Source organism: Panthera tigris, chromosome D1 (assembly GCF_018350195.1).
Source record: "Panthera tigris isolate Pti1 chromosome D1, P.tigris_Pti1_mat1.1, whole genome shotgun sequence".
Taxonomy (NCBI): domain Eukaryota; kingdom Metazoa; phylum Chordata; class Mammalia; order Carnivora; family Felidae; genus Panthera; species Panthera tigris.
The window spans coordinates 65,215,110-65,241,616 of record NC_056669.1 but is presented as its reverse complement, the minus strand read 5'-3'; the positions used below and the strand labels follow the sequence as shown (position 1 = coordinate 65,241,616).

At 41.8% G+C, this 26,507-nt stretch overlaps 1 protein-coding gene across 1 annotated transcript; it reads left to right on the top strand.

The window, feature by feature from the left end:
• Positions 1 to 1,104: 1,104 nt before the first annotated feature.
• NRIP3 (nuclear receptor interacting protein 3) lies at positions 1,105 to 26,228 on the top strand. Its single transcript, XM_042958349.1, has 7 exons — positions 1,105 to 1,337; positions 18,650 to 18,811; positions 19,321 to 19,403; positions 21,317 to 21,456; positions 22,646 to 22,698; positions 22,825 to 22,919; positions 23,203 to 26,228. Exons 1-7 carry the CDS (start codon positions 1,164 to 1,166, stop codon positions 23,216 to 23,218), a joined length of 723 nt encoding a protein of 240 aa, XP_042814283.1. The 5' UTR covers positions 1,105 to 1,163; the 3' UTR covers positions 23,219 to 26,228.
• The last annotated feature ends 279 nt before the right edge of the window (positions 26,229 to 26,507 follow it).

Sequence of the window (26,507 nt, the reverse complement as noted above, 5' to 3'; positions counted from 1 at the left end):
AATGTCGTTATTGTTACTTTTGTTGGTTCTCTTCCTAGAGCTGATCTTTCTGCTTCGTATCTGCTCCTGTCAGACAAGGTGGGAGAGGGTAGTGGCGGTGGTTTCCAGGGTGGAAGTGTGGTTTGTCTTAAGTCGCAAGGTAGAGGCCAGAAGCCAGATGCCTGAAAGGCTCTTTAAAATGGCTTGAGAGTATCAAGGACTCACAAAGAACACCGAGTTCCGATTGCTCTCGGAAGCATGCTGGAGAGTGAAAGACCCTCCCGACGGTGAGCTCTAGGGGTGCTTTTCTCCCCGGTATTCCGAAGAGAGGTGTGGGGCACCATGCACTCCTGTGCAGTAGCGCGGAGGCGGGAGCCATTGCCACACCTCAGCCCTAGGCTGGCTCTCAGGTTTCCAGCCAGCCCTGCGCCCCCCGGCTCCCAAGTGCGGATGCGGGTACATGGACAGAGGGTGCCAGGAGGTGGAGTGGGGGGTGGGGGAGGTGTCCCCGGAAAGCCGGCTCCAGCCAGCCTGCAGGGGCTGCCCCCTCCCCAGTCACGTGGCCTGGTGGGCGGGGACCGACCTGAAGTTGCAGAAATCCTGAGCCATCCCAACTCTGAAGTGCGCTGTGGACGTTGGGGTTCCTGGAGGGGGCGCGGAGGTGGGAATTTGCAAAGCCGAGCAGCGGCGCGGACGGAGGGACTTGGGGCATGGCTCAGCTGGCGGTGATCCCGGGGTCCGCCACGGCGTGGCCAGGTGAGCGGCAGTCGGGGGCTACAGCGGTTGGGGTGGGAGAGGCTGCTCCACCAAGGGGCCCCCACACCCTATCCCGGTCCAGGGGATGCGGGGCACCCGCAACAGGAGAGGGCGGTGGGATAAAGCGGCCGTGGTAGAGCCTCGGCGCTCTGAGTCAGTTCAGCCAGCGTCACCCCTTGTCCCCGGTCCTTCCCTTCAACGCGGTGCCTCAGAGACCCGCAGCGGCCCGCGAACGCTGGGGAACCGTGAGCAGGGAGGGGGCGCTCCGCTGGCTCCGCCCCTCGCGCGCGCACTGGCTGCTCCCCGTGACGTCACGCTCGGCTATAAAACTCTCGGCGCGCGCCTCTCGCGGCGCTGGAGGAGCTCGAGGCTGAGGGCTGCTGGGGAGACGAGAGCGACGCGGACGCCGGGCCGCGGGCGCCTCAGCGATGTTTTACTCAGGGCTCCTCAGCGAGGGCGGCCGCAAGGAAACGGACATGCGGGAGGCCGCGTCGCTGCGGCAGCAGCGCCGGATGAAGCAAGCCGTGCAGTTCATTCATAAGGACTCCGCCGACCTGCTGCCCTTGGACGGCCTCAAGAAGCTGGGCTCGTCCAAGGACACGGTGAGCCCCCCGCAGCCGCGCCACCTGGGGATGCCCGCACGCGGCGACCGGTCACCGTCGCGCCGTGCGGTCTCCCCGGGCCCGCCCTTGGCCGCTTTCACTGAGTCACCCGCCCGGCCCCCGCCCCCGCCTCCGCCCGCCGCTGTCCGCTGTCTCGCTCTCGCTGGCTCGGATTCCTGTCCATCCAGCATCTCCCTGCTTCGCTTTCTGTCGGGATTCCGTCGTAGCTTTCTTTTCCAGCTCGCGCTGCCTTCCGCTTCGTGCCTCTCTCTAGAGCAGGAGACCCTGCCCTGCCTTCTGGTCCTCTGGTCACCTTTCCTTCCCGTTATTCTCATTCGTAGTTCCGAATTCGATTGCATGGGGCTTGAGCCTCGCTTGGCCGGGCTGCTTGGCCAGTCCAGTGACCCAGACAGAGGTGACTCCTTAATGGGTGTGGGACGGAGAGGAAGAAGTGGGAAGGGGGGTTTCTTGGCAGTCACCATACCCAGATGATTTTGTTACATCCATTTCCCCCTTTGCCAAGTCTACTTCTCCGTTTGATTTTGGGCTTATCTACCTTGACCTTCTTCTGAGGAGGGAGAGAGAAAAAGGGTCGAATGTGAAGGTTTCTTGAAGCCCAGACATCTCTTCATCATTCTCATCTGCATCTACCTCCAAAGAGTGGATACAGGCAGCCAGGCTGCTCCATCTCACTGGCCAGCTAACGTGTGGAGCTGGAGCTGGCGCAGGCGTTTTTTCTAGCAGGGTCGTTCTTTGCCTTAAGAAGTAGAAACTCCAGGACAGGAGGTCTGGGTTCAAAGACCATGCTGTCCTCTCTAGGAGGGGGGTGGATGGTTCAGGATTGCTAGTTTAAAGAACTGTGCTTGACTCTCATCCTTCAGTCACTGTAGTGGAACTGGGCCAAATATATGTTTAGGTTTGCAGTTTTATCTGGAGTTTTCTTGTAGTTTACTTGTTTTCTTGAATTTCACAATCACGGTATTATCTGGGCAATAATTAAATGTCTTTTAAATGAGGTAGGTGGTCTGTATAATTTTTTCAGTATTTTTTGAGATTTTGGGATATTTAATTTGGCATTAATTTGGTATGATATTTGGCAGAGAAAGAAAGGTGTCAGCCTGGTTCACTGAAATTGCCATTGCAAGCCCTAGATAGTATGGAAGGTAGAGCTTCTGAATCCACTTCCTTTTTTTTTTTTTTTAACCATGACTAATGACACACAGATTCCAATATCAGATTTGCCCTCCCCCATTATGATAGAGAATAATTTTAGTTATTTTTGAGCAGGGAAAGGCTATCCAGTTATTTTTCTTTGATTTTTCCAAGGTATGTTACAGGATAGTCAACCTAATTCATACTCACTCAGAATCATGAGTGACTGAAATGCATTCCTAGAAAAAAGATAACCCTCTGTCTTCCCTTCTTTCACTTTAAAGTGGTCTAGATTCATGTAGCAAACCAGGTCTAAATCTTACCTTTAGGCCAAAATAATCCTAGTTCCTAAAAGCTTCAGGAACCAATAAAGAGGGAAGTATTTAAGAAAAGAAGTAAAATGTGGAATGTTTTTCTTCCCCTTATGCTGGATATAAGAAATGATTGACATTTGGTTGTCCTGGGCTGTCAGAGTTCCCTAGTCCTGAGGAACTACCACTCTATCCTTCTGCTTAGCATTCCTTGTATTACTTCATCCTGTGTAGGAAGAATTCTGTCTGCTTTTCTGACTCCAGTCTGTGTCACTGGAGTCACACAGGAGCTGATAGCATAAAACATAGGCAGTCAGTTGGAAGGAGGACGCATCCTCAAGAAGCAAGTTATTGCCACGGATATGATGCCTAGCAGTTTACTGTGAGACCTTGAGTTAGGATTCACACTTTTTCTCTGAAAAAGAGAGAAATCCATTGCCATGCATTTGATATCCCTCTCTCACTGTTCTCACACTCTTAATGTGAAAATGATTACACAGAAGAGCTAGAACAGGTCACAGAAACCAAGGCAGATTGGGGTAGGGAAAGAAAAGCTATGAGTACTAGGGTGAGGTAGCATGATTAAGCTCTCTTGAAACTGATGTTGCTGCCTCAGTACAATCTAAGAAATAACCTTAGAAGTACCCTATCACTTCACTTTATGCCTATGTCTGGTAGTGTAGACAATGACTGAATTTTCTTTCACCGAAGTGAAAATTTGAGCCAAAACTAATTGATAGGTCTGTGGTACAAACCCAATAGAAGAGGAACGAGAAAAAGAGGGAGATGGGGGAAAGAAAAAATTAGGTTTTTGTTGTTGTTGATGGTACAGAAATAAAGAGAGGACAACTTAGTTTGAGATTTCTTTTTTTTTAATTTTTAATGTTTATTTTTTTTAATTTTTTTAACATTTATTTATTTTTGAGACAGAGAGAGACAGAGCATGAACGGGGGAGGGTCAGAGAGAGGGAGACACAGAATCTGAAACAAGCTCCAGGCTCTGAGCTGTCAGCACAGAGCCTGACGCGGGGCTTGAACTCACGGACCGCAAGATCGTGACCCGAGCTGAAGTCGGCCGCCCAACCGACTGAGCCACCCAGACGCCCCTTAATGTTTATTTTTAAGAGAGAGACAGAGAGAGCGTCTGCAAGTAGGGGAGGGGCAGAAAGAGAAGGAGACACAAAATCTGAAACAGGCTCCAGGCTCTGAGCTGTCAGCACAGAGCTTGAGGCAGGGCTTGAACTCACAGACAGTGAGATCATGACCTGAGTCAAAGTCAGACGCTTAACTGACTGAACAACCAGGTGCCCCAGGACAACTTAGTTTGAATTGACTTGGGTTTGTGCCAGTGAGGAGATTGTGGTTTGTTTTCCTCACCCTAGTGACCCATATTAGAATTATACTGTTGGGTTTTATGAATTATCTACCTTTTAACATGCTGTTTCTGAAGTATTCACTATTTGATACCAGCCTGCCAACTTTTTTTTTTGGATTGGCAAAGAGCACCTGTAGGCAATAAAATGTGGTCTTGTTCTCTTGGACCCAGGGAAGTGCCTTTGTCCTATTCCTGTTTATGTGTAGTTGGCTGTGGCAAAGTCTGCTGTGATATAATCTTACTTCTTATGTCTGGTTACCTTATTTTGTTTATCCTTTCATTTTGTGATTTTTTTTCTGTATTAGATTAAGAACCAAAATCAAAGATATGAATGAGTAATATTTTATTTGATTTATATTTTAAAAAAATTTTTTTTTTTACGTTTATATATTTTTGAGACAGAGAGAGACACAGCATGAACGGGGGAGGGGCCGAGAGAGAGGGAGACACAGAATCGGAAGCAGGCTCCAGGCTCTGAGCCGTCAGCCCAGAGCCCGACGCAGGGCTCGAACTCGCGGACCGCAAGATCGTGACCTGAGCTGAAGTCGGACGCTTAACCGACTGAGCCACCCAGGCGCCCCTGATTTATTTTTTTTTTAAGTTGATGAAGTTGGAGAAAAAAATTTTTACTCTTGGAATTTTGCCTCTTGTAATTTCTTTTGTCTTAGCTACCAGTTTCATAAATGTTCTTTTCATTGAGGTAAGGACTTTTTATTTTTTAAAAAGTGTTTGTTTAATTTTGAGAGAGAGGGAGAGAGAGAGAGATCTAGAGTGCAAGTGTGTGTTGGGGAGGGGCAGAGAGAGAGAGAGAAAGAGAATCCCAAGCAGGTTTTGCACTGACATTGCAAATCCCAATGCAGTGCTCGATCTCATGGTGATGAGATCATGACCTGAGCCAAAATCAAGAGTTGGATACTTAACCGACTGAGCCACCCAGGTGCTCCAGGACTTTTTAATTTTTAAAAACAATGCTGCCAAATAGCTGTCTTTCCTACATGATAATATTATTGACCATTAGGTTATATCTTTAGTTTTCCAGCAATAGAAAGAGTTTTTCTTTCCCATCTATGATTGAATCTACTTATAGCCAAATGCTTTAGAAAAACTCACTAGAATTAGGAATGAAGGCTGCAGTAAGGATGGTAGAACACAGCAAAGCCACCTGACCATGAAATCACTAGTCCTATACTCTGATCATTTGATCTACCTGATCACAGAATGCCATAAGACATCCCTACTGGTATATATTTTGAATCAGAGAACTTTTGGAGCCTTAGAAGAGAAGCATGAAATACCAGTATAACACCAGGATCTGGTGCAAACTGAAGAGTCAGAGCTATGATTGTATCCAATTATAGCAAACATTATTTGAACACTTGCTGTGTTCAGGACACAGTACTAGGTGCTCGGACCACAAAGAAGATAGCAGTTTCTTTCTACAAGAAGTTTATAAATCAGGGGAAGGACAGGATAAATTAATTTAAAACAAATAAATGTGTAATATATCAAGTAGCAATAAGTGCTATGGAGAAAATAAACCAGGGTAAGGGGAATAGAGAGTACAATGGCCAGGGTAGGGTGGAGTGGAATCTTGTACTTTATACAAGGTGGTCAGGTAAGGCCTCTCCGATAAGATTACATTGTAGAAGATATTGAAGGAAATCAGAGAGCAAAATATCTTGGGAAGGAATGTTTTAGGCAGAAGGAATAGAAAGTACAGAGGCCTGAAGTGTCAGTATGCTTGATGTGACTGAAAAACTATAAGAAAGTCATTGCGGTCAGAGCAAAATGAGTAAGTGGGAGGGTGATAGGAGATAACATCAGAGAAACAGTGGGAGGCCAAACTACTCAGGACCTTATAGGTCATTGTAGATTTATTTGGCTTTTAATCCGATATGGGAAACCAGTAGAAGACTTTGTACAGAGGGGTGACATGACATGACTTATTTTATAAAAAGATTTCTCAGACTACTGTGTAGATTAGGCTGATGATGGGCAAGAGTAGAAGCAGGGTGACTGATTAGGAGTTTTGTTATCTAGTAATCCAGGCGAAAGATGAAGGTGGCTCAGAGCAGTGAGAAAGCAGTGAAGGGGACAAGGAAAGATCAGGTTCTTGAAGGTAGAACTGACAAGTTTAGTTGATAGATTGGATTAGAGATCTGAAAGAAAGTAGTCAAGAATGACCTTAAGGTTTTTGATCTAGCAGTTGGAAGAATAAAGTTGCCATTTACTGAAATGGCTAAGACTACAGGAAGAGTAGATTAGGGATATGGATTAGGAATCAGGAATTTGATTTTTGAATGAGTTAAGTTTGGGTTATCTCTTAGTTAATCAGGAATCAGGTGTAGTTGTTGAGTAGACAGCTCCATGAGAAGACAAATAACACCATCAGGAAGCCTATGCTTGTTGCCAAGGTATTATAGTCTATAAGCACTAGAGGAGTTCAGTGGAAGAAGTGATTACTTTGGCTCAGTGTGGCAATAGTAATGGAGATCAACATCTGATTACAATGTCATCATTTCATAGTGAGTCAACTGACTACAAGATGTTATGGAGAGGAGGCTGCCAGAGTGTGCCCTATAGAACCTCAGAGCAAGAACTTTACAGTTTATCTGGTCCAGTCCCTGCCTGTGTGAATCCTTCCTAACAAAAATGCAGCCTGCCATGGGCACCTGAGAAACTGCTCAGACTAATCCACAAAGCAGATAACAATCAGGAATAGGGATCTTCTCTTTAAAATAACATGTCCGTGAGCTACACAGAAGGTCTGGAGCAACATAATGGCCTACCTTAGACAGAGCCCCATTTGTTGTTGTTGTTATAGTTGTTGTTGTTGTTGTTTATTTTAGAGAAGAAGAGAGCAAGAGCAGGGGAGAGAGGCAGAGGGAGAAAAAGAGACTCTTAAGCAGGCTCCGTGCTCAGTGCAGAGCCTGATGTGGGGCTCAAACCCGTGACCCTGGGATCATGACCTGAGCCAAAATCAAGAGTTGAATGCTCAACCAACTGAGCCACCCAGGCACTCCAGTCCCCATGAGTTGTTGAATAAATGTAAACCCACAGACAACTTGTCTATGTTCCCATGGGGATAGAATGGGTCACATGTTATATATGCAATGAGTAAACAAAGAAGAGAAGGCACAGATACTAGTGCTCTTTTAGATTTCCAAGGCCTGATAGATCTGTATATTCAGCTTGAAATGAGAGTCAATCAGGAGTCCATGTTTATCCACAAATTTTAAATGAGGACTAAATGGAGTAGGATAATTTCATGCCCTTTTAGGGAAAAAAAAAGAATGGTAACCAGTTTCAATTTTAAGCTGAGCATGAGGATTTTAAATATGTATATACATATATATATATACTTACTAACATTTGAGTGCTTACTCTATACCTGATGTGGTGTTAAATGTTCATATGGATCATCTCATTTAATCCTCACCAATGCACTACAAAGTGCTTACTAACTTGAACTCAACTTTGTCTGACTCCAAGGTATGTATTTTATTATTTTTTTTTATTTTTTATTTTTTTGGTAGGTGGCAGGTTTAATAAGCAAAAAGAACTTACATATGAGGCTTGTCTTGGGCATCAGTAAGACAAGAAGACTCTTGCACCTGCCCACCAAATCTTAAAAGTTTATTGGGAGGCCTTGATTAGGTTCACTTACACATACCATGAAGGTGTTCTCAACACATCTCTACCTCAACACTGTCTATGTTCTTGGAGCAGCCTCTGGGAGTGGGAAGGGCAAGTGGAATTCACATTCCAAGGACAGGGGTGGGGGTAAGAGCCTTGGATGGTACAGTGCCAGCTTATGGGTCAACCCAGTGATCATATCTTTTCCATGACCTTCCCCAACATTTTATAATAACAAGATAATCCTAATTCCTTTTCCCATCTCTTGTGTCATTGCCAGTATTAATTTCATTTCATAATTTCATATACATAAGAGTATATCAGCATCTACTATATAAAAGCATTGTATAAAATCATATGTAATAAAATATATTGTTGCTATTATAATTTTGAAAAAAACTGTTATTTGTTACCTTAATTAAGAATAAAAAAAAGGAGGGGCGCCTGGGTGGCTCAGTCGGTTGAGCGTCCGACTTCAGCTCAGGCCACAATCTTGCGGTCCGTGGGTTCAAGCCCCGCGTCGGGCTCTGGGCTGATGGCCCAGAGCCTGGAGCCTGCTTCCGATTCTGTGTCTCCCTCTCTCTCTGCCCCTCCCCCGTTCATGCTCTGTCTCTCTCTATCTCAAAAATAAATAAATGTTAAAAAAAAATTAAAAAAAAAAGAATAAAAAAAAGGAAAGGCCTTATTTTAGTTTCACTTATTGCTTTTACAGTACTCTTCCTATCTTTATATAGATCCAAGCTTCTGACATGTCATTTTCCTTCTCTCTAAAAAACTCTAATATTTCTTGCAAGTCACATCACTGGCAACAAATTCCCTTAATTTTTGCTTTTCTGAGATACCCTTTATTTCTTTTTCACTTTTGTTTGTTTGTTTATTTTGAGAGAGAGAGAGAGAATGCACAGGTGAGCAAGAGCAGGGAGGGGCAGAGAAAGAGGGAGAGAGAGAATCCCAAGCAGTGCACTGTCAGCGCAGAGCCTGATGTGGGGCTCCAACTCAAGAATTGCGAAACCATGACCTGAGCCGAAATCAAGAGTCGGATACTTAACTGACTGAGCCACCCAGGCTCCCCACTTCTTCACTTTTGAAGGATAATTTGGCAGGTACAGATTTTGAGGTTAGTGGGAGTTTTCTCTCAACACTTTATTAATTTAATTTATTTTTATTTTATTTAAAAAAAATTTTTTTAAATATTTATTTTAGAGCGAGACAGAGAGACAGAGCATGAGTGGGGGAGGGGCAGAGAGAGAGGGAGACACAGAATCCAAAGCAGGCTCCAGACTCTAAGCTGTCAGCACAGAGACTGACATGGGGCTCGAACTCACAAACCGTGAGATCATGACCTAGGCCGAAGTCAGATATTTAACTGACTGAGCCACGCAGGCGCCCCTAATTTTAATTTTTTAAATATAGTTGACACACAACGTTATGCTAATTTCAGGTGTACAACATAGTGATTCAACTTCTCTATAGGTTATGCTATTCTCACCACAAATGTAACTATCATCCATCACTATACAATGCTATTACAGTATCATTGACTATATTGCCTATGCTGTGCCTTTTGTTCCCATGACATATTCATTGTATAACTGGAAGCCTGTATCTCCCACTCCCCTTCACCCATTTTGCTCACCTCTCCCACCCCCTTCCCCCTGGCAACCATCAGTTTGTTCTCTGTATTTATAGGTCTAATTCTATAAAGCATATATTTTAAATACTATTCTAAGCAAGGGTTGGCAAACTTTTTCTATAAAGGACCAGATAGTAACTGTTTTCAGCTTTTTAGTCCAGTCTCTGTCTCAACTACTCAACAATGCTATTGTAGTGCAAAAGCATCCATAGACAGTAAATGAGTGGGGTTGGCTGTGTTTCAATAAACCTTTATTTACAAAAATAGGTATCAGGCTGGATTTGGCTTATGGACTGTATTTGCTGACCCCACTTTCAAAGTGGTTCTAGTTGTGGTTCTATTGCTAGCTAGAAACCTTGGGTCTCTCTTCTGGGAATAAAAGCTACAAATGGGAGAGACTTATGTAATTTCAACCGTATTGTCTGGTCTGGTCTATTCTGTGGACCACAAAATTCCATTAGTTTGATTCTGTCTGGCTTCAGTGCAGTATAGGTAAAGGGATTAAGAGAGTGGCCTTAGAAGTTCTTGCTCAAAACATGATTTTGTGGCATTCTGCAGTATAATCTACTTCCTCTCACCTCACTTTTCTTCCCACTCTATAGCCTGATTAGAAGAAGAGATATTTAAGCAGATTGGGTGCCAGATTGAGGAACCTCAGCTATTTCTACCCAGAATACAACACTGCCCACAGAGTGCATTTCCTTCAGAAGCTCCTGATAATAGTGAAGGCAGCACATTTGAGCTTGCTGCTAAGGTTTAGATGCCTAAACCCTGGTTAGGGTTTAGCAGCCACATTTCAGGAACAGGAGAGAACCAGGGACTGCTTAGATTAGTAGTACCTTGTTGAGGTAAAGCATAAAGCAAGATCCATGTCAGTAGGATGACTGGAGAATTGTGTCCAAAGGTCACCAGAGTGCCTGTAGCACCTTTCTAACTAATTACTAATGTGTGTCTTGAAGGACTTCAGGAAACTAGAATACAGTTCTTGGAAAGCCAATTTTTCAATAAACATAAAAATAAACCACCTAAGTAAATTTCCTAAGCAATAGTCAAGGAGTGGGAAAGTAAATTACGAACTATGTAATGTGTAAGTATTGAGGGATTCTGAAAGAAAGATCTAGATGATGTTAATCAAGAAAGGCTTTTTGAAGAAGTTAAGAGTAGAGATTTGTTTATTCAGTACTATATCAAGAACTAGAGGTATAGCTGTGATCAAGACATTTATGGTCCCTGCTCTTGTGGAATTAACAACCTAGTGGGGAAGTGAAATAGTAAACAAGTAAATAAGCAAAATAATTGTGGATTTATAATTACTATGAAAGAAAGAGTAGGATATGTTAATAACTGAAGAGGTGGGGTACCCACTTTAAATAGTATAGTTGGGGGGGCATCTTTGATGAAATGACATTTGAGCTGAGACTTGAAAAATGAGAACAAGTTAACTATTTGAAGTGTTAGTGGGAGAACATTGCAGACAGAGGGAATAACAGGTGCAAAGGCATTGGAATGGGGAAGAGTTTTTGAACAAGGAAGTATGGATGAATAAAGGGAGTGTGGCATGTATATGGTATGTAGATGGAGGTTGGAGCAATGGACAAGAACCAGATGATGCAGAACCACATAGACCATGGTAAGAAGTTTGAATTTTATTCAAAGAACAATAGGAAGCTATTGAAGGGTTTGGAGTAAGGGAATGTATTATCCAACTTATATTTTTAAAAACTCACCCTGGTTGCTATGTAGAGAATGAACTGGAAAAGGATGAAAGAAGAGGCAGAAGATAAGTTAGGAGTTTTTTGGCAGTTCAGATAAGAAGTGATGAACCAACATATAGAAGCAACCTAGGTGTCCATCTGTGGATGAATGGACAAAGAAAATGTAGTATATATATAATATTCAACCATAAAAAAGTATTAAATCTTAACCATTTGTGACAACATAGATGACTGTGAGGGTCATGCTAAGTGAAGTAAGTCAGAGAAATACAAATACCATATGATCTCACTTATAAGTGGAATCTAAAAAACACAACAAACAAACAAAACAACCAAGGTCATAGATACAGAGAACAGATTGGTGCTTCCTGGAGGGCAGGGGAGCGAAATGGATGAAAGTGGTCAAATGGTACAGACTTCCAGCTATAAAAAAATAAGTCATGGGGATATCATGTCCAGCATGATGACTATAGTTAATACTAGCGTACTGCATATTTGAAAGTTGCTAAGAGGGTAGATATTGAAAGTCCTCATTTTAAGGAAAAAAGGGAAAACATTATAACTATGTATGGTGATGAGCATTAACTAGACTTATTGTGGTGATCATTTTGCAGTATATACAAATATGAAATCATGTCATATACCTATAACTAATACAATGCATGTATAATGTAATTATACCTCAATATTTAAAAATTGCATTGTTTAAAATAAAACTTAGAGGATGAGGTCAATTAAAGTTACATTGCATTTTTAAGGTCTAACAAGCTTTGAAGGTTTTCTGCAAGTATAAAAGACAAAAAAAATGATGATGGCTTGGATTAGATTGGAGGTAGTAAAGATGGGGAGGAGTAGATTAATTCCAGATATGTTTTAGAGAAAGCAACAATGGTACTTTGGGATGGAAGTTTAGGGAAAGGAAAGAATCAAAAGTAGATGGGTGTATGGTGGTGCCATTTTACCAAGTTGGTGGAAAGGGAGAGATCCAGAATGTTAAAACTGAACAGGACTTGGAAGCTCAAACAAACTTATTTTATTACTGATGAAGAAAGCAAGGCTTGAGAAAAGTAATGCCTACCAAGATTAGTGATTGACCCAAGATAATATATGACAACTGATCATTTTGCTGAAAGTAGAAAGTCTTCCTGGAGGAATAAAGGTAAGTTTGGGAAGGAGGATGAATGGTACTGGAAGATCTTTAATGTTAAATTGAAGATTTTGTGTTTGATATACCTGGCCAGAAAACCTCTGTAGGTTAAGGAGACCATGAAACTAGTCTTTTAGGATATTTCTTGGATTTAGCAATAACAGTAGAAAGGGAGAGGGAAATATAAGGTGTTAAAGAGGTAGCAGAGTTTCACTCACCGAGATAGGGAATAAGGGAGAAAGTTCAGGTTTTGTGGGAAAGATCAGTGCGACAAGTTAAGTTTGAAAGTGCCTGTGGAATGTGTAAGTAGAAAGTTCAAAGTGGCAGTTGGATCTATGAGTCTAAAACTCAGAAGTGAGATCTGGGCATGAGACAGCGTCATCATCATAAAGGTAGTAATTTATGCAATGAAAGTAGATAAGGTTGCCCTGAAAGAATATGTAGAGTGAAGAAAGGACCAAAGACAGATTAGTGATTTAAGAAACGAGCAGAAGTAAGGGAACCAGTAAAAGAGACAGATGCCACATAGAGACAGAAAGGTGGTTTTAGAAGCTAGTGGAGTGTGTCAGGAAAAATGGAGTGGCTGTGTTTTGTTGCAGCATTGTTTCTAATGGCAGACATGTAGAAACAATCTAAATGTCCATCAGTAGTTAAATAGTTAAATTGAGGTATATTTGAACCACAAACTCAAATGTCTGCAGAGGATATGCTGTTTTAAAATGCAGAAAATAGGGCAGATGTAAGAGAACAGGTGCCAAGGTGGTTACCTGCCTAAGTTACATTGTTGGTGCCTGTGCATACACACATGCACACACACTTTGGTTTTTGCATGATTGGGCTGATACTGTTGGATAGCTAAATCATCACCCATTCTCAGACCTTTTCTACCTGCATGTCTCCTCTATAGAGATTAGAAAAGCTGAATTCTCTCCCAACTCCCTTTGCAGTTAAGACTGGGCATGTGAATTCTGATCAAGAAGATATAGGGAAAATACTGAGGGAACTTCTGGGAAAACTTTTGCTTTCCTAATGAAAGGGATAGATGGCACATTGTCCCTTCATCCTTCCTCACTCCTTGAGGAATATTTATATGACCATGAGGGGATATCCAAGAGTACAGAGACAGTAGCCCCAAAATTGTTAAACTGCTGAATTATTGCCAACATCTGTCTACCTCCAGACTTCTTGTTATATGAGAAAAAATACACTTCCATTTAAGACATTGTAATTTGGCTTTTCTTGTGGCTGAACATTTTCCTACTATATGGGGTATACTGTTTCATGTAATGTTTGTTTTTATAAAAGATACATTTAAAAATTTAGACTATTCCTTGTGTAGGGATCTCTATATATCTAGGTCAATGGTGATATTATTATTTCTTGACTTAATTGATTTTATCATCATCTATTGATTTTCTACCATAATAGGTAAGTGTTTAATTCTCTTACACCTCTTTATTATGTCCTCTCTCCTAATATACTAATATTCTGTTAAATAACTGTTTTGGGTCCAATCAGCATTTACTGCTTAGTAAATAAGAAACTGGAACTATTCATATTATTCACAGCTGGGTCAAATAATGTACTGTATTTCCTTTCTCATACAAATATTTGCGTTTCTCAAAATTAATAGTTGTCAACTTATTTTTTATGTAAAATTTAAATCTCCAAGTACCTTAAAACTGTAGATGATATACCAGGTCCATCACTTTTTTCTTGGAGACATCCTTCCTGGAGCCCTCCATCCTCTAATTTCATTTTGGACTGGTTGCTCTCAAGGCCTGTTATATATCCTATATCCTAGACTTTTCCTTCAGCATCATTTTCAGAATATCCTTTGCCTCTCTTCTCTGTTGGATCCTTTGTTCTTGGACCATATGATTTTTTTCTTTGTTCATTGGTTTCCCTCACTTTGGTGGAGCATGTCCTTCAGTAGTTTCTTAAAGATTCATGGGAAATATCTTTCCTGAGTTTTGACTGATAGTTTGGCTAGGTTAGGAAACTATGCACTGTCAAATTTTTAAAAAGTATTATTCCATTGTCTTTTAGCTTCTCTAGTTGTCCCTATGCCATTTTGGTTCCAAATCCTTTGTATTTGGATCATCTTTTTCTCTTTGGAAGATTTTGCAGTCTGTGTCACCCATAATATTCCAAAAATTCATAGTGATGTGAAATTTTGTCGTGGGCCTTTCTTCTCTTATTAGATGAGGCTCTACGTGGATTTTTTCAATCTTTAAATCCATATCCTTCAGCTCTGGCTTAGTATGGTACTCCATCCTCACCCTTAGCTGTTCTAGAAATCTGACAGTACATAATTTCTAAGCCTAGATAAACTATTAACCAGACAGAGTTTTTTTGATTTACTATTTAAAAAAGAATAAACTTTTGGCATACTTCCTATTTGTCTGGGTCAAGTGGGAGTTTTATGAAGCCTTTATACTGATCTATTTCCAACCCTCTAACTGTAGAGGTTCTAATACCTCTAACTCCTTAGCCTTTTCAGAGTTTTACTTTGAGTAGGAAAACTGCTTTTACAGCTAGACCCCAAAAATATAATAGCTCAAACATAATAGTTTATTTTTTCTTAAGTAACAGTACTAGTAGAAAGGTCAGCAAGACAGTCTTCTTCCATATAGTCATTTAGGGACCTAGACTGACAGTGGCTCTTCTGTCTTTAACATGTCACCTCTAGAGGTTGCCTGGGTGGCTCAGTCAGTTGAGTGTCTGACTCAGCTCAGGTCATGATCTTGCTCATGGGTTTGAGCCCTGCATCGGCCTCTGTGCTGACAGCTCAGAGCCTGGAGCCTGCTTCAGATTCTGTGTCTCCCTCTCTCTCTGCCCCTCCACTGCTCATGTTCTGTCTGTCTGTCTCTCTCTCTCTCTCAAATACACATTAAAAATTTTTTTTTGAATGTGACCTCTAAGAAGGTTATCTTAAGGATCATTTCCATTCCAACCAGTCAGAAGAGAAAAAGAACGGAGGAATGTGCACAGGATATTTTTATGGATCAGGTCTAAAGTGGTACATGTCGCTTCTCCTCACATTCCGTTGGCTAGAAGTCAGTCATATGGCCATGCCTAACTACAAGGAAGTTGTACTGCACAAGAGAACATGGATTTTGATGAACAACTGGCAGTCTTTGCCACTCTAGCATTGTATGGAGTGGAATGGTGTGAAGCTTTCTTTAGTGTAGGTCAGTTACCACTTTTCTGTTTGCTTCTCAGATTCCACAATCTTGTCTCTTTTTTGTCTCTTCTTGTTATTGTTGTTTCCTGTATATTGTTCTTTTTGTTCTTATAGGTTTAGGCCTTTCTTATTCCTTGACTATTATTTTAGTGCAATTTTGGTTGGGAGCACAGGTAAATATGCAGTTGCATGTCATTTAAAACCTGTAGGCATAATAAAATGACCACAGAAAACTATTTCTGAGGTTCATGTGGGTTTATTGGCTGTGAATTTTCAACTTCTAAACTATATTATGAATACTTTTAGTTATGAAATTGAACAAAGAGAATTATATGTATGACATAGAAAAATGTCTTTCAAATATTAAACAAAAGTAGAAAATGTTAGAACAGTGTTATAGTATGATCTTATTTTTGTATGTGTTTGTATATGTACTAAAATGTTTGGAAGGATATACTTCTAAATTTAATGGTGGTTATTTGTAGAGAGTAGGACTGAGGAATGGTTGAGTTGAGGGACACTCCCTTTTGATTTTATATATTTCAGTGATATTTGAATTTTTTCACTGAGCATGTATTGTGTTTGAACCTTTTTTGGTTACTAAAGAAAAGAACACATAAATTGTCAGCAGGGTCAAATGCCCCAGAGAACTCAAGGAAAAACGAAGGCTGAAAAATATCTACCAGATTTGGAAATTAGGAGATTATTATTGGTGTTGAGGGATCAGAAGTAATCTCAGTGAAGAAAATATAGGATATCAGGAAATAGACATAGTGATTTGGGGATTCTTTAAAAATGGACTGTTCAGTGGGGCGCCTGGGTGGCTCAGTCAGTTAAGCTTCCACATCTTCATTTCAGCTCAAGTCATGATCTCATGGTTCGTGGGATCAAGCCCTGTGTTGGGCTCCATGCTGACAGTGCAGAATCTGCTTGAGATTATCTCTCTCTCTCTCTCTCTCTCTTAAAATAAATAATTAAACTTAAAAAAAAAATAGACTATTCAAGACAAGGGTGTGATTAGAGGAGGATGTTGAATTGAGGGTCTGAGGTTATGTGGAGTTTTCTCCCCAATATATGAGCACTTTGAGTATGTTTTATAACCTGTGGAGGAAGGATTCTATATGGAAGGAGGAAAATTCAGAAGAGCAATGACTTCAAGGAAAATAATTTCAGAATTTTCCTCATCTGTCCAGTAATGATTAGACTCCTTTGCAAGATTAGGAGTAGTGAGGTAAAGCCATGTTCAGCAAGACTGATGTAGAAGGAAAGCCCCAAACTTTCAGTGAGCAGGGCTTTCGTTAAATGGCCTTTGAATCCCTTCTAGTGTTCAGTTCTACAAAGGTAGTTTATCTGAGTTGGTTCTGCTGAGCATGGACTTGATCGAAGCAAACACCCTGCTTTAATATGACTTGAGCTAGGAATCCAGGCTTATTAGTGAGAGAGATAAGAATGAAGAATTTCTGTTTCTTTTGAGGAGCAAAGCATTTTCCAGTGTCACATCAGGAAATCTGACAGAGTTAGCACTTCCTCTAGCTCCTTATCAAGTTAAGAAGCTCTCATTTTCTTTTTAAGTGCCTCTCTCTCTCTCTGTCTGTCTCTCTCTCTCTCTCTCTCTCTCTCTCCTTTTCCCAAGGATACTAATTTAGAATCTGTTTTGCCAAGAGTCTGTGTATTTTGGGAATCCATTTCTTCACCTCACCAGGGTTACAGTGAGTCATGGCTCTGACTCCATTCTTCCTCAGAAATTGTAAGGTGGTAGATAATTAAGACCTTATCCAGTTTTAACCCCTTTCTTGGGAAAATTCTAGGCTCTAGGCTTCTAAGAGTGATCCTCTTCGCCCTAAAATTGGAGAGGCACCTGGTATGTGTTATATAGAAACTTGGAGTTAGACTCTTTCCTCTGAGAGATTTTAAATATTATTGTAAACTGAGGATAAGATTCTTGTGTATAGAAATTACTCAGGTCAAATGAGTTCTTATCAAGAGGTAACCTATATTTTCTACAGGCCACTTTGTGTAGAAAGAGCAAAGCATGGATATGGCTGCCCTATGAACTCTCCAAACAGAATTTCTGTCAAAGAGCAGACTTGAATTCACATTCCTCATTCTGCCTCCTGATATTAGGTATCCTGGCATAGATATAAGGTCTTATTAAGTCTCCTGTTTCTTGGTCAGTCTCTTCCCCTTTTACACTCCCACTTTTTGGCCCATTGGAGAGAGAGAGAGTGGATAACAAGCATCTGACAAGAGTTGCCTTATGTTTCTTGAGATCCAGAGGATGTCAGTAAAGATTAGTCATATGGGTTCTGCCAGGTTCCAAAGTGTCTCCTGAGAGGGTTGCTCAGCAGGTATGGATTCCTCTCTTCCTGCCCCAACCACCCCATGAGTTGCCTAGCCCACAGGACAGTCAGGTCACGAAGGCATATGAAGACTGGGTCCAAAAGATGAGACTGTAAGGGAGTGAGACTTGAAATAAAAGTGGGCAGGGACATCTGGGTGGCTCAGTCAGTTGAGCGTCTGACTTCAGCTCAGCTCATGATCTCACATTTGTGGGTTTGAGCCCCATTTTGGGCTCTGGGCTGACAGCTCGGAGCCTGGAGCCTGCTTCAAATTCTGTGTCTCCCCCTCTCTCTGCCCCTCCCCCACTGGCTCTCTGTCTCTCAAAAATAAATAAACATTAAAAAAATTTTTTTAAAAGAAATAGAAGTGAGCAGAGCTTCTGACAACCAGTACTGGGTAGGTTTCTCTGGTCTGTGAGAATGAGCTGCCTCATCTGTAAATTACCTGGGAGGATACATTTCTTCCACATAGACTAAGGTCACTTTAGCCCTTGTAAGGGAAGGGAAGGCAGTAGGCCTTCCAAATCACAAGGGTTCCTCAGTTCTCTTTAGCCATAGAATATTCACTGGCCCTATCCACATTTTCCAATGTCCCACCTTGCTCTTTAATTCATTCAGGGTGGCCTACTGCAAATTGATTCATAGTACCTGCTCTGATAAAACCAATGAAGAGTCTACTTGAAGGAAGAATAAATAAGAAGCAAAGGTAGAGCGCAGTTATGTGAGGTTCCTTCATTACTTCTGTGGGACCTGGGGGACAATGGGAAAGGGGGGAAATGACCTGTCACTAAGATGCCTCTGCTTTCTATTCCTCAAGCAACCTCATAACATTCTGCAGAGGCGCCTCATGGAAACCAACCTGTCTAAACTTCGAAGCAGCCGTGTTCCTTGGGCCTCCAAGACCAACAAACTGAATCAGGCTAAGTCTGAGGGACTAAAGAAGTCTGATGATGATGACATGATTTTGGTTTCTTGCCAGGTAATATTCTGAGAGTAGTTTTTCCAGGGTTTTCTGGAATAGGATTTGGGCCCATTGTGATCCCCATAGTGGGGCCCTCTCCTCCAAACTATAGAGTATGGGTCTTATCATGGACTCACCATAAGTGAGTTTTACAGGAAGCATATGCTGCATTTTTATGCATGTATATCTTTATGGGAAAAAGGACCAAAGCTTTCATCATATTTGCAAGAATGCGTAATACACACACACACACACACACACACACACACACACCACACACACACTTAAAATTAAGAGCTACTTGGTGTATAGAACTATAAACACACAAAATTCTTTGGGATCCTCTGTCAGCTCTAGATTCAGCAGGAAAAAAGCTCCTAAAGGAGATTCTGCCATGGATAAAGATGAGACATTACCAGCCCATAATGGTGAGATGCTCTCCAGCCCTGTCTTTCATATGACATCTGCTTGCTCCCTTCCCTTTTGCTTCTCTAGCTCCTGCTGAACAGTATGTTTCCTCTCCACAGTGTGCTGGAAAGGATGTGAAAGCCTTGGTTGACACAGGCTGTCAATATAATCTCATCTCTTCAGCCTGTGTGGATAGACTGGGGTAAGTAGCCACTTGTACTGGGTGGGAATCAGATGCTAATGCACTCTTTTCCTGAATCTATTTTGAGGTTAGAGATGGTGAGGGTCTCTACCAAGGCTCCAAGAGAAGTGTGCAGAGTTCAACTAGTCAGCTGGAATTAGTCCTTAGTAGAGGGGGCATGGTAGATTCCCAGGCACGTGGGAGAAATCAGTGAGCCAGGAAAGCCTCAGGTTTTCCATCAACTCCCACCTATTAATTTCTGAGCAAAGACTTTGAGGGTCTATAATGAGAGAGTGTGAGATCCTTGGTTCATTGTTTGCCATGGCCTGATTCTGATATGTGCCCTGCCAGGACAACAGATTAGAAGAAGCTGTCCTGTTGGTATATCCCAGATGAGTAAAAGCAGGGATGCGCTTTATCTTAGCTTACTCAGCGTACTTCTGGAAGCCATACTACCTGTCCCAAGAAGATAGAACTTAGAATAGGATGGCTATTGCTGCTGGGCCTGAACCATCGTAGGTGTGATTAGCTAGCTGTTTCTTAGTGCCTTTCCTCTCTGTAAAGAACATGTAAAATCAAATCTTACTGCTTCTCCAGCTGGGGATTGGGTGTGAAGCAGATACTTCATATATTGATGTCTTTGGTTATTTAACAGCTAGAATTGGGTTCTTCCTCTTCTGGTCAGAGAAAGTCATTTTGTATCTTTCCTCCTTTTCAGTCAATGGGTACTTTTATTTCTTTCCTTCTTCCTTCTCTTTCCTCCTAAGTAGCAGGGGGGCCCTAAGGTCTAGCCCAGAATTGGAAGAATCAATCCAATGTCATTTTCTACTTTTCTAGCCCTCAGTACAGCAAATCATTCCCAGCTCAAATATCTTAATTGAAACAATCACTAGTGTAGATAAAATGGTCCATTCTAGGCTACTTTCAAGATGTTCATATTCTTAGGTGGGACTGGAACAAAGCTTGGTTTGTATAGTTAGTGACCTCTGCCACCTGATCTGTTCCTTCTTGTTTCTACCCTGTCCTCACCCTCACCACCACTGCAACTCTTTGAAGCTGGTTCTGTGGGATTTGTACACTGATATTTAGGCTGGTGGGAGGAGCCCAGGGCACAAGTGCTCCTGTGGGAAGAATCCTGAGCTTTTTTATGTGGTGAAGAGGTGAAATACAGTGCAACATGATGGTTCCAGAAAGGCTAATAATGTCCTGATGCATAATTAGGCACCAGTCTGCCATGGTTCCAGCAGAATTAATAACCATCTGTAAAACTGCAGTTATTTTTCTTTTGGATGAGCTATAACACCAAAAGAGAGGAAATGGAGTAATGCAGAAGTATTGGCACAGAAAGTCCATAATTAAGTTTTTATCCACCAACCCATAATAGCTTGGGTGCTAGCTGTTCCAATCAGCTTATATAACTGTGTAAAACCTGGGTGCTGTTCCTTTCCTTTCTCCCCTGCAGAGACAAGTTAAATTAATTATGAATTTCTCCATGATATTCCTTGCTGATATCAATATCAATGTGATTACCAAATAAGTACCAGCATCCACTAACCTTATATCCTAAGACTGATGAGGATAAACTGCCCTCTCTGAGGGCAGTTAGCTGTTAACTAAGTTGCCTTGCATATAAGTGGGGATTTTAGGATGCAGAATCGGATTTTCTGAGTGTATCAACTTTCATTTACACCAATGCAGATAGTGACATAGCTTTTTGAGAACAGCAGCTAAATCTTTCAGTTTTTGTATCCCCTGGCATAGGTAGGACAAAATTCTGAAACAAGAAGTATAGGCTTTCTAGCACTTTTTTTTTTTTGGTAAATTAAACCCAGGAAAGCCTGGAAAATTACACCTGGGGGCCAGAAGGTAGAAATTGCCAGATTTTATCAAAAACCTCTGCCAACGGGATTCTGATAGTTCCCTCTCTGATGCAGACTCAAGGAGCATGTCAGATCTCACAAGCATGAAGGAGAGAAACTTTCTCTACCCCGGCATCTGAAAGTAGTGGGCCAGATTGAGCACCTGGTGATCACACTGGGTTCCCTCCGTCTGGACTGTACAGCAGCTGTGGTTGGTGAGTAGAATTGAAAGTGGGACCTATGGACCCCTTTTGTAAACCCTCTCCCTTCTTCCACCAAACCCTTGTGAGGTCTCATGCCTGTAAATAACTGACTTCTTCAAAATCCCAGGTTTCCACTTTTTCTGTACTATAGACTTGTCCCAATTTTTACTCTCCAAAGTACCAGATGGGCTCTGAGCTACATTCAAGACATGTTGAGAATCACTAAGAAAAAGGAGTGTGTAATTCAGGATACAAAAAATTTAAGGGTAAGAAAATAGACATTTTTGTGTGCCAGTGAAGATGGTTCCTGAAAGCTTTCCCTGAGCTATTGGAGGTAGAAGGCAAGATCCTCTTACTCCTTTGCCATAAATCACTTTCTACTACCTCTTGTACTTTCCCTTATGTAGTCTCCTCTACACTACTGTAAATCCTGAGTTTTGTCTAAAGGCCTTTGGCTTTTAGAGTTTTTTTTTTCAATATATGAAATTTATTGTCAAATTGGTTTTCACACAACACCCAGTGCTCATCCCAAAAGGTGCCCTCCTCAATACCCATCACCTACCCTCCTCTCCCTCCCACCTCCCATCAACCCTCAGTTTGTTCTCAGTTTTTAACAGTCTCTTATGCTTTGGCTCTCTCCCACTCTAACCTCTTTTTTTTTTCCTTCCCCTCCCCCATGGGTTTCTGTTAAGTTTCTCAGGATCCACATAAGAGTGAAACCATATGGTATCTGTCTTTCTCTGTAGGGCTTATTTCACTTAGCATCACACTCTCCAATTCCATCCACGTTGCTACAAAGGGCCATATTTTGTTCTTTCTCATTGCCATGTAGTACTCCATTGTGTATATAAACCATAATTTCTTTATCCATTCATCAGTTGATGGACATTTAGGCTCTTTCCATAATTTGGCTATTGTTGAGAGTGCTGCTATAAACATTGGGGTACAAGTGCCCCTATGCATCAGTATACAGATACTCCTGTATCCCTTGGGTAAATGGCTTTTAGAGTTTTAAAGACCTAGGTTTGAATCTTGGCTCTATCATCTTTTAACTGTAATGATCTGGGAAAATTATTTAATATAATAAATGCTCAACAGATGTTTATTGGATGGATGGATGGATGATTAGATGGAACCCAATAGTGATAAGGCTGACTTCTAAACCAGAATGGCAATAGTTGAATCTTACTTTTTTTTTTAGAGGACAATGAGAAAAACTTGTCCCTTGGTCTCCAGACTCTCCGATCCCTTAAGGTAGGATTGATTTTATTTTCCCTTTGATACTTACTCTCTGGGTGGGGAGGGTGGGGGGTGGGGGGAATCCTTTTGCACTGACAGTAGGATTATTGACAGTGCCCAGTGATTCTCCTTTGTTTTCAGTGCATAATAAATTTGGATAAGCACCGACTGATCATGGGGAAGACAGACAAGGAAGAAATCCCTTTTGTGGAGACAGTTTCCTTGAATGAAGACAAGTAAGTGCCCAAATGAGTCAGGTCAAGTAAAATCCACTTGTCATTAGGTGGAGGGTTCTCATATAGGATATCGGGTTGTGTTTGTTCTTCAGTCTTGCCATAAGTACATTCACCCCTAACCCCTAGAGTTCACCATCCCATAAAACTCTCTAGCCCATATTCTGGAATGAGTAGTAATGATACTGGTGGGGAAATTAAGTAGCTTTTAAACTAAAATTGTACTTGCCTTCAACCTAACTTCTTTGAATTTGGTATCATTTCTTCTATTTCTTTCTCATTTCAGCACTTCAGAAGCATAACTACAGACTGCAGCATGTCTGCACGTATGCATACATACCAGGTTGACAGATTGAGAAACCTGGGTTTGAACCAAATGCTGTAGCAACTTGCTGTGGACCAAGTCCTTTCCTCTGATAGAAGCTCCAGGGGCTCCTTCCCACCCAGACCTCTCTAGACTTTAGTCTGTGCTTAGAGATCTTATCTGGTTATAGCCATTGTTTTTTACTCCTCTGATCACTTAATTTATAGACCTTTTGACACTGCCAGGTCTCACTTGTGGCCTACTTCTCTGCTTCTTCCAGGAATTTGCTTTTATTAGTCAGGTATAGGGGCTGTCAGGTTCTATTTCTCTATAGATACACTTGCTTCTTTTCCTATAGCTAAAATGTATAATAAACAGGAACCTGACCTTTATCTCCTTTCAGCTGTTTCAATGAGGTGCAGGATACCTAGGTCTCAGAATTAGAATTTCTTCTAATTCATTCGTTGATTTCTCAAGTATAAATTTATCTGAAAGGGCCAAGAGAGATCATCTAGTTAAACCCTTTTATTTAAAGGTCCAGAGAGGCAAGTGAATTGTCTAAGCTCTTATACTAAGTCAGTGGCAGAGGAACCTAGAGACTCAGATTTGACAAGCCAAGACTATGTTCATTCTCCCATTCTGCTACTTTTGTCTTCAGGCCTTGAGAGGAGAATGAAGAGGTGGGGGGTTGTAAAAAGGCAGGGTAGGGGAAGAATCTGCTTTGGGGATGGATGCCAGGAGGATCTGAGTAGCCCTCCCTCCTGTGTGCTAAGTCTACTAAAAGTCTCTGCACCCAGTTGTCACATATAGGGCCTTATTTTGGTGCCTAAAAGCTGAGGGTACAAAGATGAATGAGATGGTCTCTCACTGTGAACTTCTTAGAGGGGAGAAGGGGGAAAGGAGCCACAGACAGAAGAACATTAATCACTTTCTGAGATGGAATTGAAGGCTATGTTAAATAATCAGGGGATCACTATTAGACATTGATACCTCCAAGATCCAGTCATTATTTCTGCCCAGTCTATTATTTGTCTGCCATGGACTCAAGTAGCTGGTATCATGAATAGGGAAAGGAGATGCAAAAAACCTGAAGAGGTCCAGAATAGAAGGAAATACTAGGTAGAATAAGTTGGTGGAAACTCCTACCTATGGAAACCTTTCTGGGGTGGTGGTCAGGAATGAAACTTCCAGGCAGGAAACTGAGGGTTGGGAAGCTCTTCAGCTTTGCTCTATTTTAAGGAAAGAGGCAGGGTAGGAGCTGGCAGTGTTAAGAACAACTTTTTCTGACTGCCCAATGTCCCCTGCCTCTCCTCAAAACATTGGAGGTCACAGGGGTATCTTGAAGCTTTTTTGTTGGGGTGTCAGCTTAGGCACACAGATACCTATAATGGAATCTCCCCTTCAATTTGGTCATAAAAGTACTTGGAGAAGTCAGAAAAATACTCAGCTATATCTTTTTAAGAGATTCCCAACTCTATCCTTGCTTCATGGAAGTAGTTTCCAGCGCATTTAACAGATCCCATGTTGAACTTTGCCAGGTCCCACCTATAATCTCATCTAGTGTTCAGCTACTGCCTCTACCAAACAACTTTTTGGAACTGTGAATGTTTTTAGGCTTACAGAAGCTCCCTAAAGACTAGGAACTTGGTGACTCCCACTTGAACAGCTAGGCAGCCATAGTACAGCCTAGGTCACCCCAAGGCTCCCCTTCTTATCAGCCTCTATAGCGGAAGCAAGATGGAAAACTAAGCACAGCCACAGCAGAGGAGGCCATGCCTGAACTTCAGCAGGGGTGATCCCAGTTTACCAGCCTTCAATGCCCCCTCCAAATTTGCCACATTTTTTCCTGGGGTGAGGGAGACCTGTGCCTTTCCACTGAGGCCTCTCCACTCTCTTGCCCTACCTATCATGGCATCACTTTGGCCTGCTCTTTACCCTAAGGCTGAGTTGAAATACTTCACCCCTTCCTTCCCAGGTTGAAAATTCCACTCCAAGCCTTGACTCTTGGCTACTCTACAGGCATATTGTAAGTTCCTTCACCTGGTTTATCCTTATTTGGATTCCTGGTGGACCAAGTGAGGCCAGAATTTCTTAGGTGTTAGAAACATGTGACTGATTCTGACAAATTGAGTTGAGGATTATGTGGTGTCACAGGAATGATCAGATGGCCTTTAGTGATCTTTCTGGCCTCTGAAAATTAATGATTTTCCAATTTTGGAATAGAAACAATTGGGATGATCTGAGCTTAGGATATCATAATCTCATTCAATGCAGTCAGATCATTTGAATTCACTAACCAAATAATTGTGCTTTAAACCTCAAGCTTTATAGAGGTACCTAAAAATGTCTAAAGACAATTATGGGAAGTCTTGAACTTCATTAATCTTTAAATGCTGCCAAGTTTATTATTCTGGTAGCCCATATCTCTCTGGTATTCATGAGGGAGCACCTGATCTACTTTTTGGGAGCTGGCAAGGTAAAAAGGTAAAGTTATTCGCCCCAGAATTCCCTAAAAAATTCTCTCTGGCACCTCTGATTCAGGATGTGAGAAGAAAGTGTCTACCCAGGTCAGAGTTCTCAAGACAGGCAGTAGAAGGCATTAACCCTGCAGAACTAGTACCCCCCTCATTCCTTATTAGATCTCCATCTCAAGTACAAGAAGTTTGAAAAATATTGGTTTTGTTATTTGGTATATCTATGCCTGAGTTATTTGAGGAACAAATGTTTTCTGACTTTTCTATTTCCTTGCCCTGCACAGACCCCATCTGGTAAGATTTTCTATCTCTTAGCTCAAAGTGTCTGTAGAATGGAATGCTTATTGTGTCAGCTGCCCTGACTCTTGTGTAATAGAAGCATCCTTCCAGGCTGGAGACATGGAGGAGATGAACTGGATTCTTCCCTCCTTCTGTTGCCAAGCCTCTACATTGGCACTTTACCTGCTCAGTGTTTATGGCTGTGTTGGGTTTATTTGTGAGATTGATGTAACAATAAAGTGAAATCTTCCCCTCTGTGTGTCTGACAAAGTCTCTGTGTCAGGGCCCCTGGAAGGTGAGGGAGCCCAGGCACAGCCTAATTGCATCAGTGTTTCTCTCATAGGGTCTTCTGAACACAAGGCTTTGAGGTCCTCATTTTTCCATTGCTACTGGTCCTTTGGCAGTCTCTTACTGGCTGTATGTCCTTGGGAAAATTAGTGACCCTCTATGAGCTTGGTTTTGTAATTTTTAAACCATATTTATTAATAGTATTTGCTACACAGTATCAAATGTAAAGTGGTTGTCATATAGTCG

Coding starts and splice junctions, on each gene's coding strand:
- NRIP3 (XM_042958349.1), top strand. CDS start 1,164: ATGTTTTACTCAGGGCTCCTCAGCGAGGGCGGCCGCAAGGAAACGGAC. Junction 18,812..19,320: donor TGATTTTGGTTTCTTGCCAG/GTAATATTCTGA, acceptor TCCTCTCCACAG/TGTGCTGGAAAGGATGTGAA. Junction 21,457..22,645: donor CTGTACAGCAGCTGTGGTTG/GTGAGTAGAATT, acceptor TTTTTTTTTTAG/AGGACAATGAGAAAAACTTG.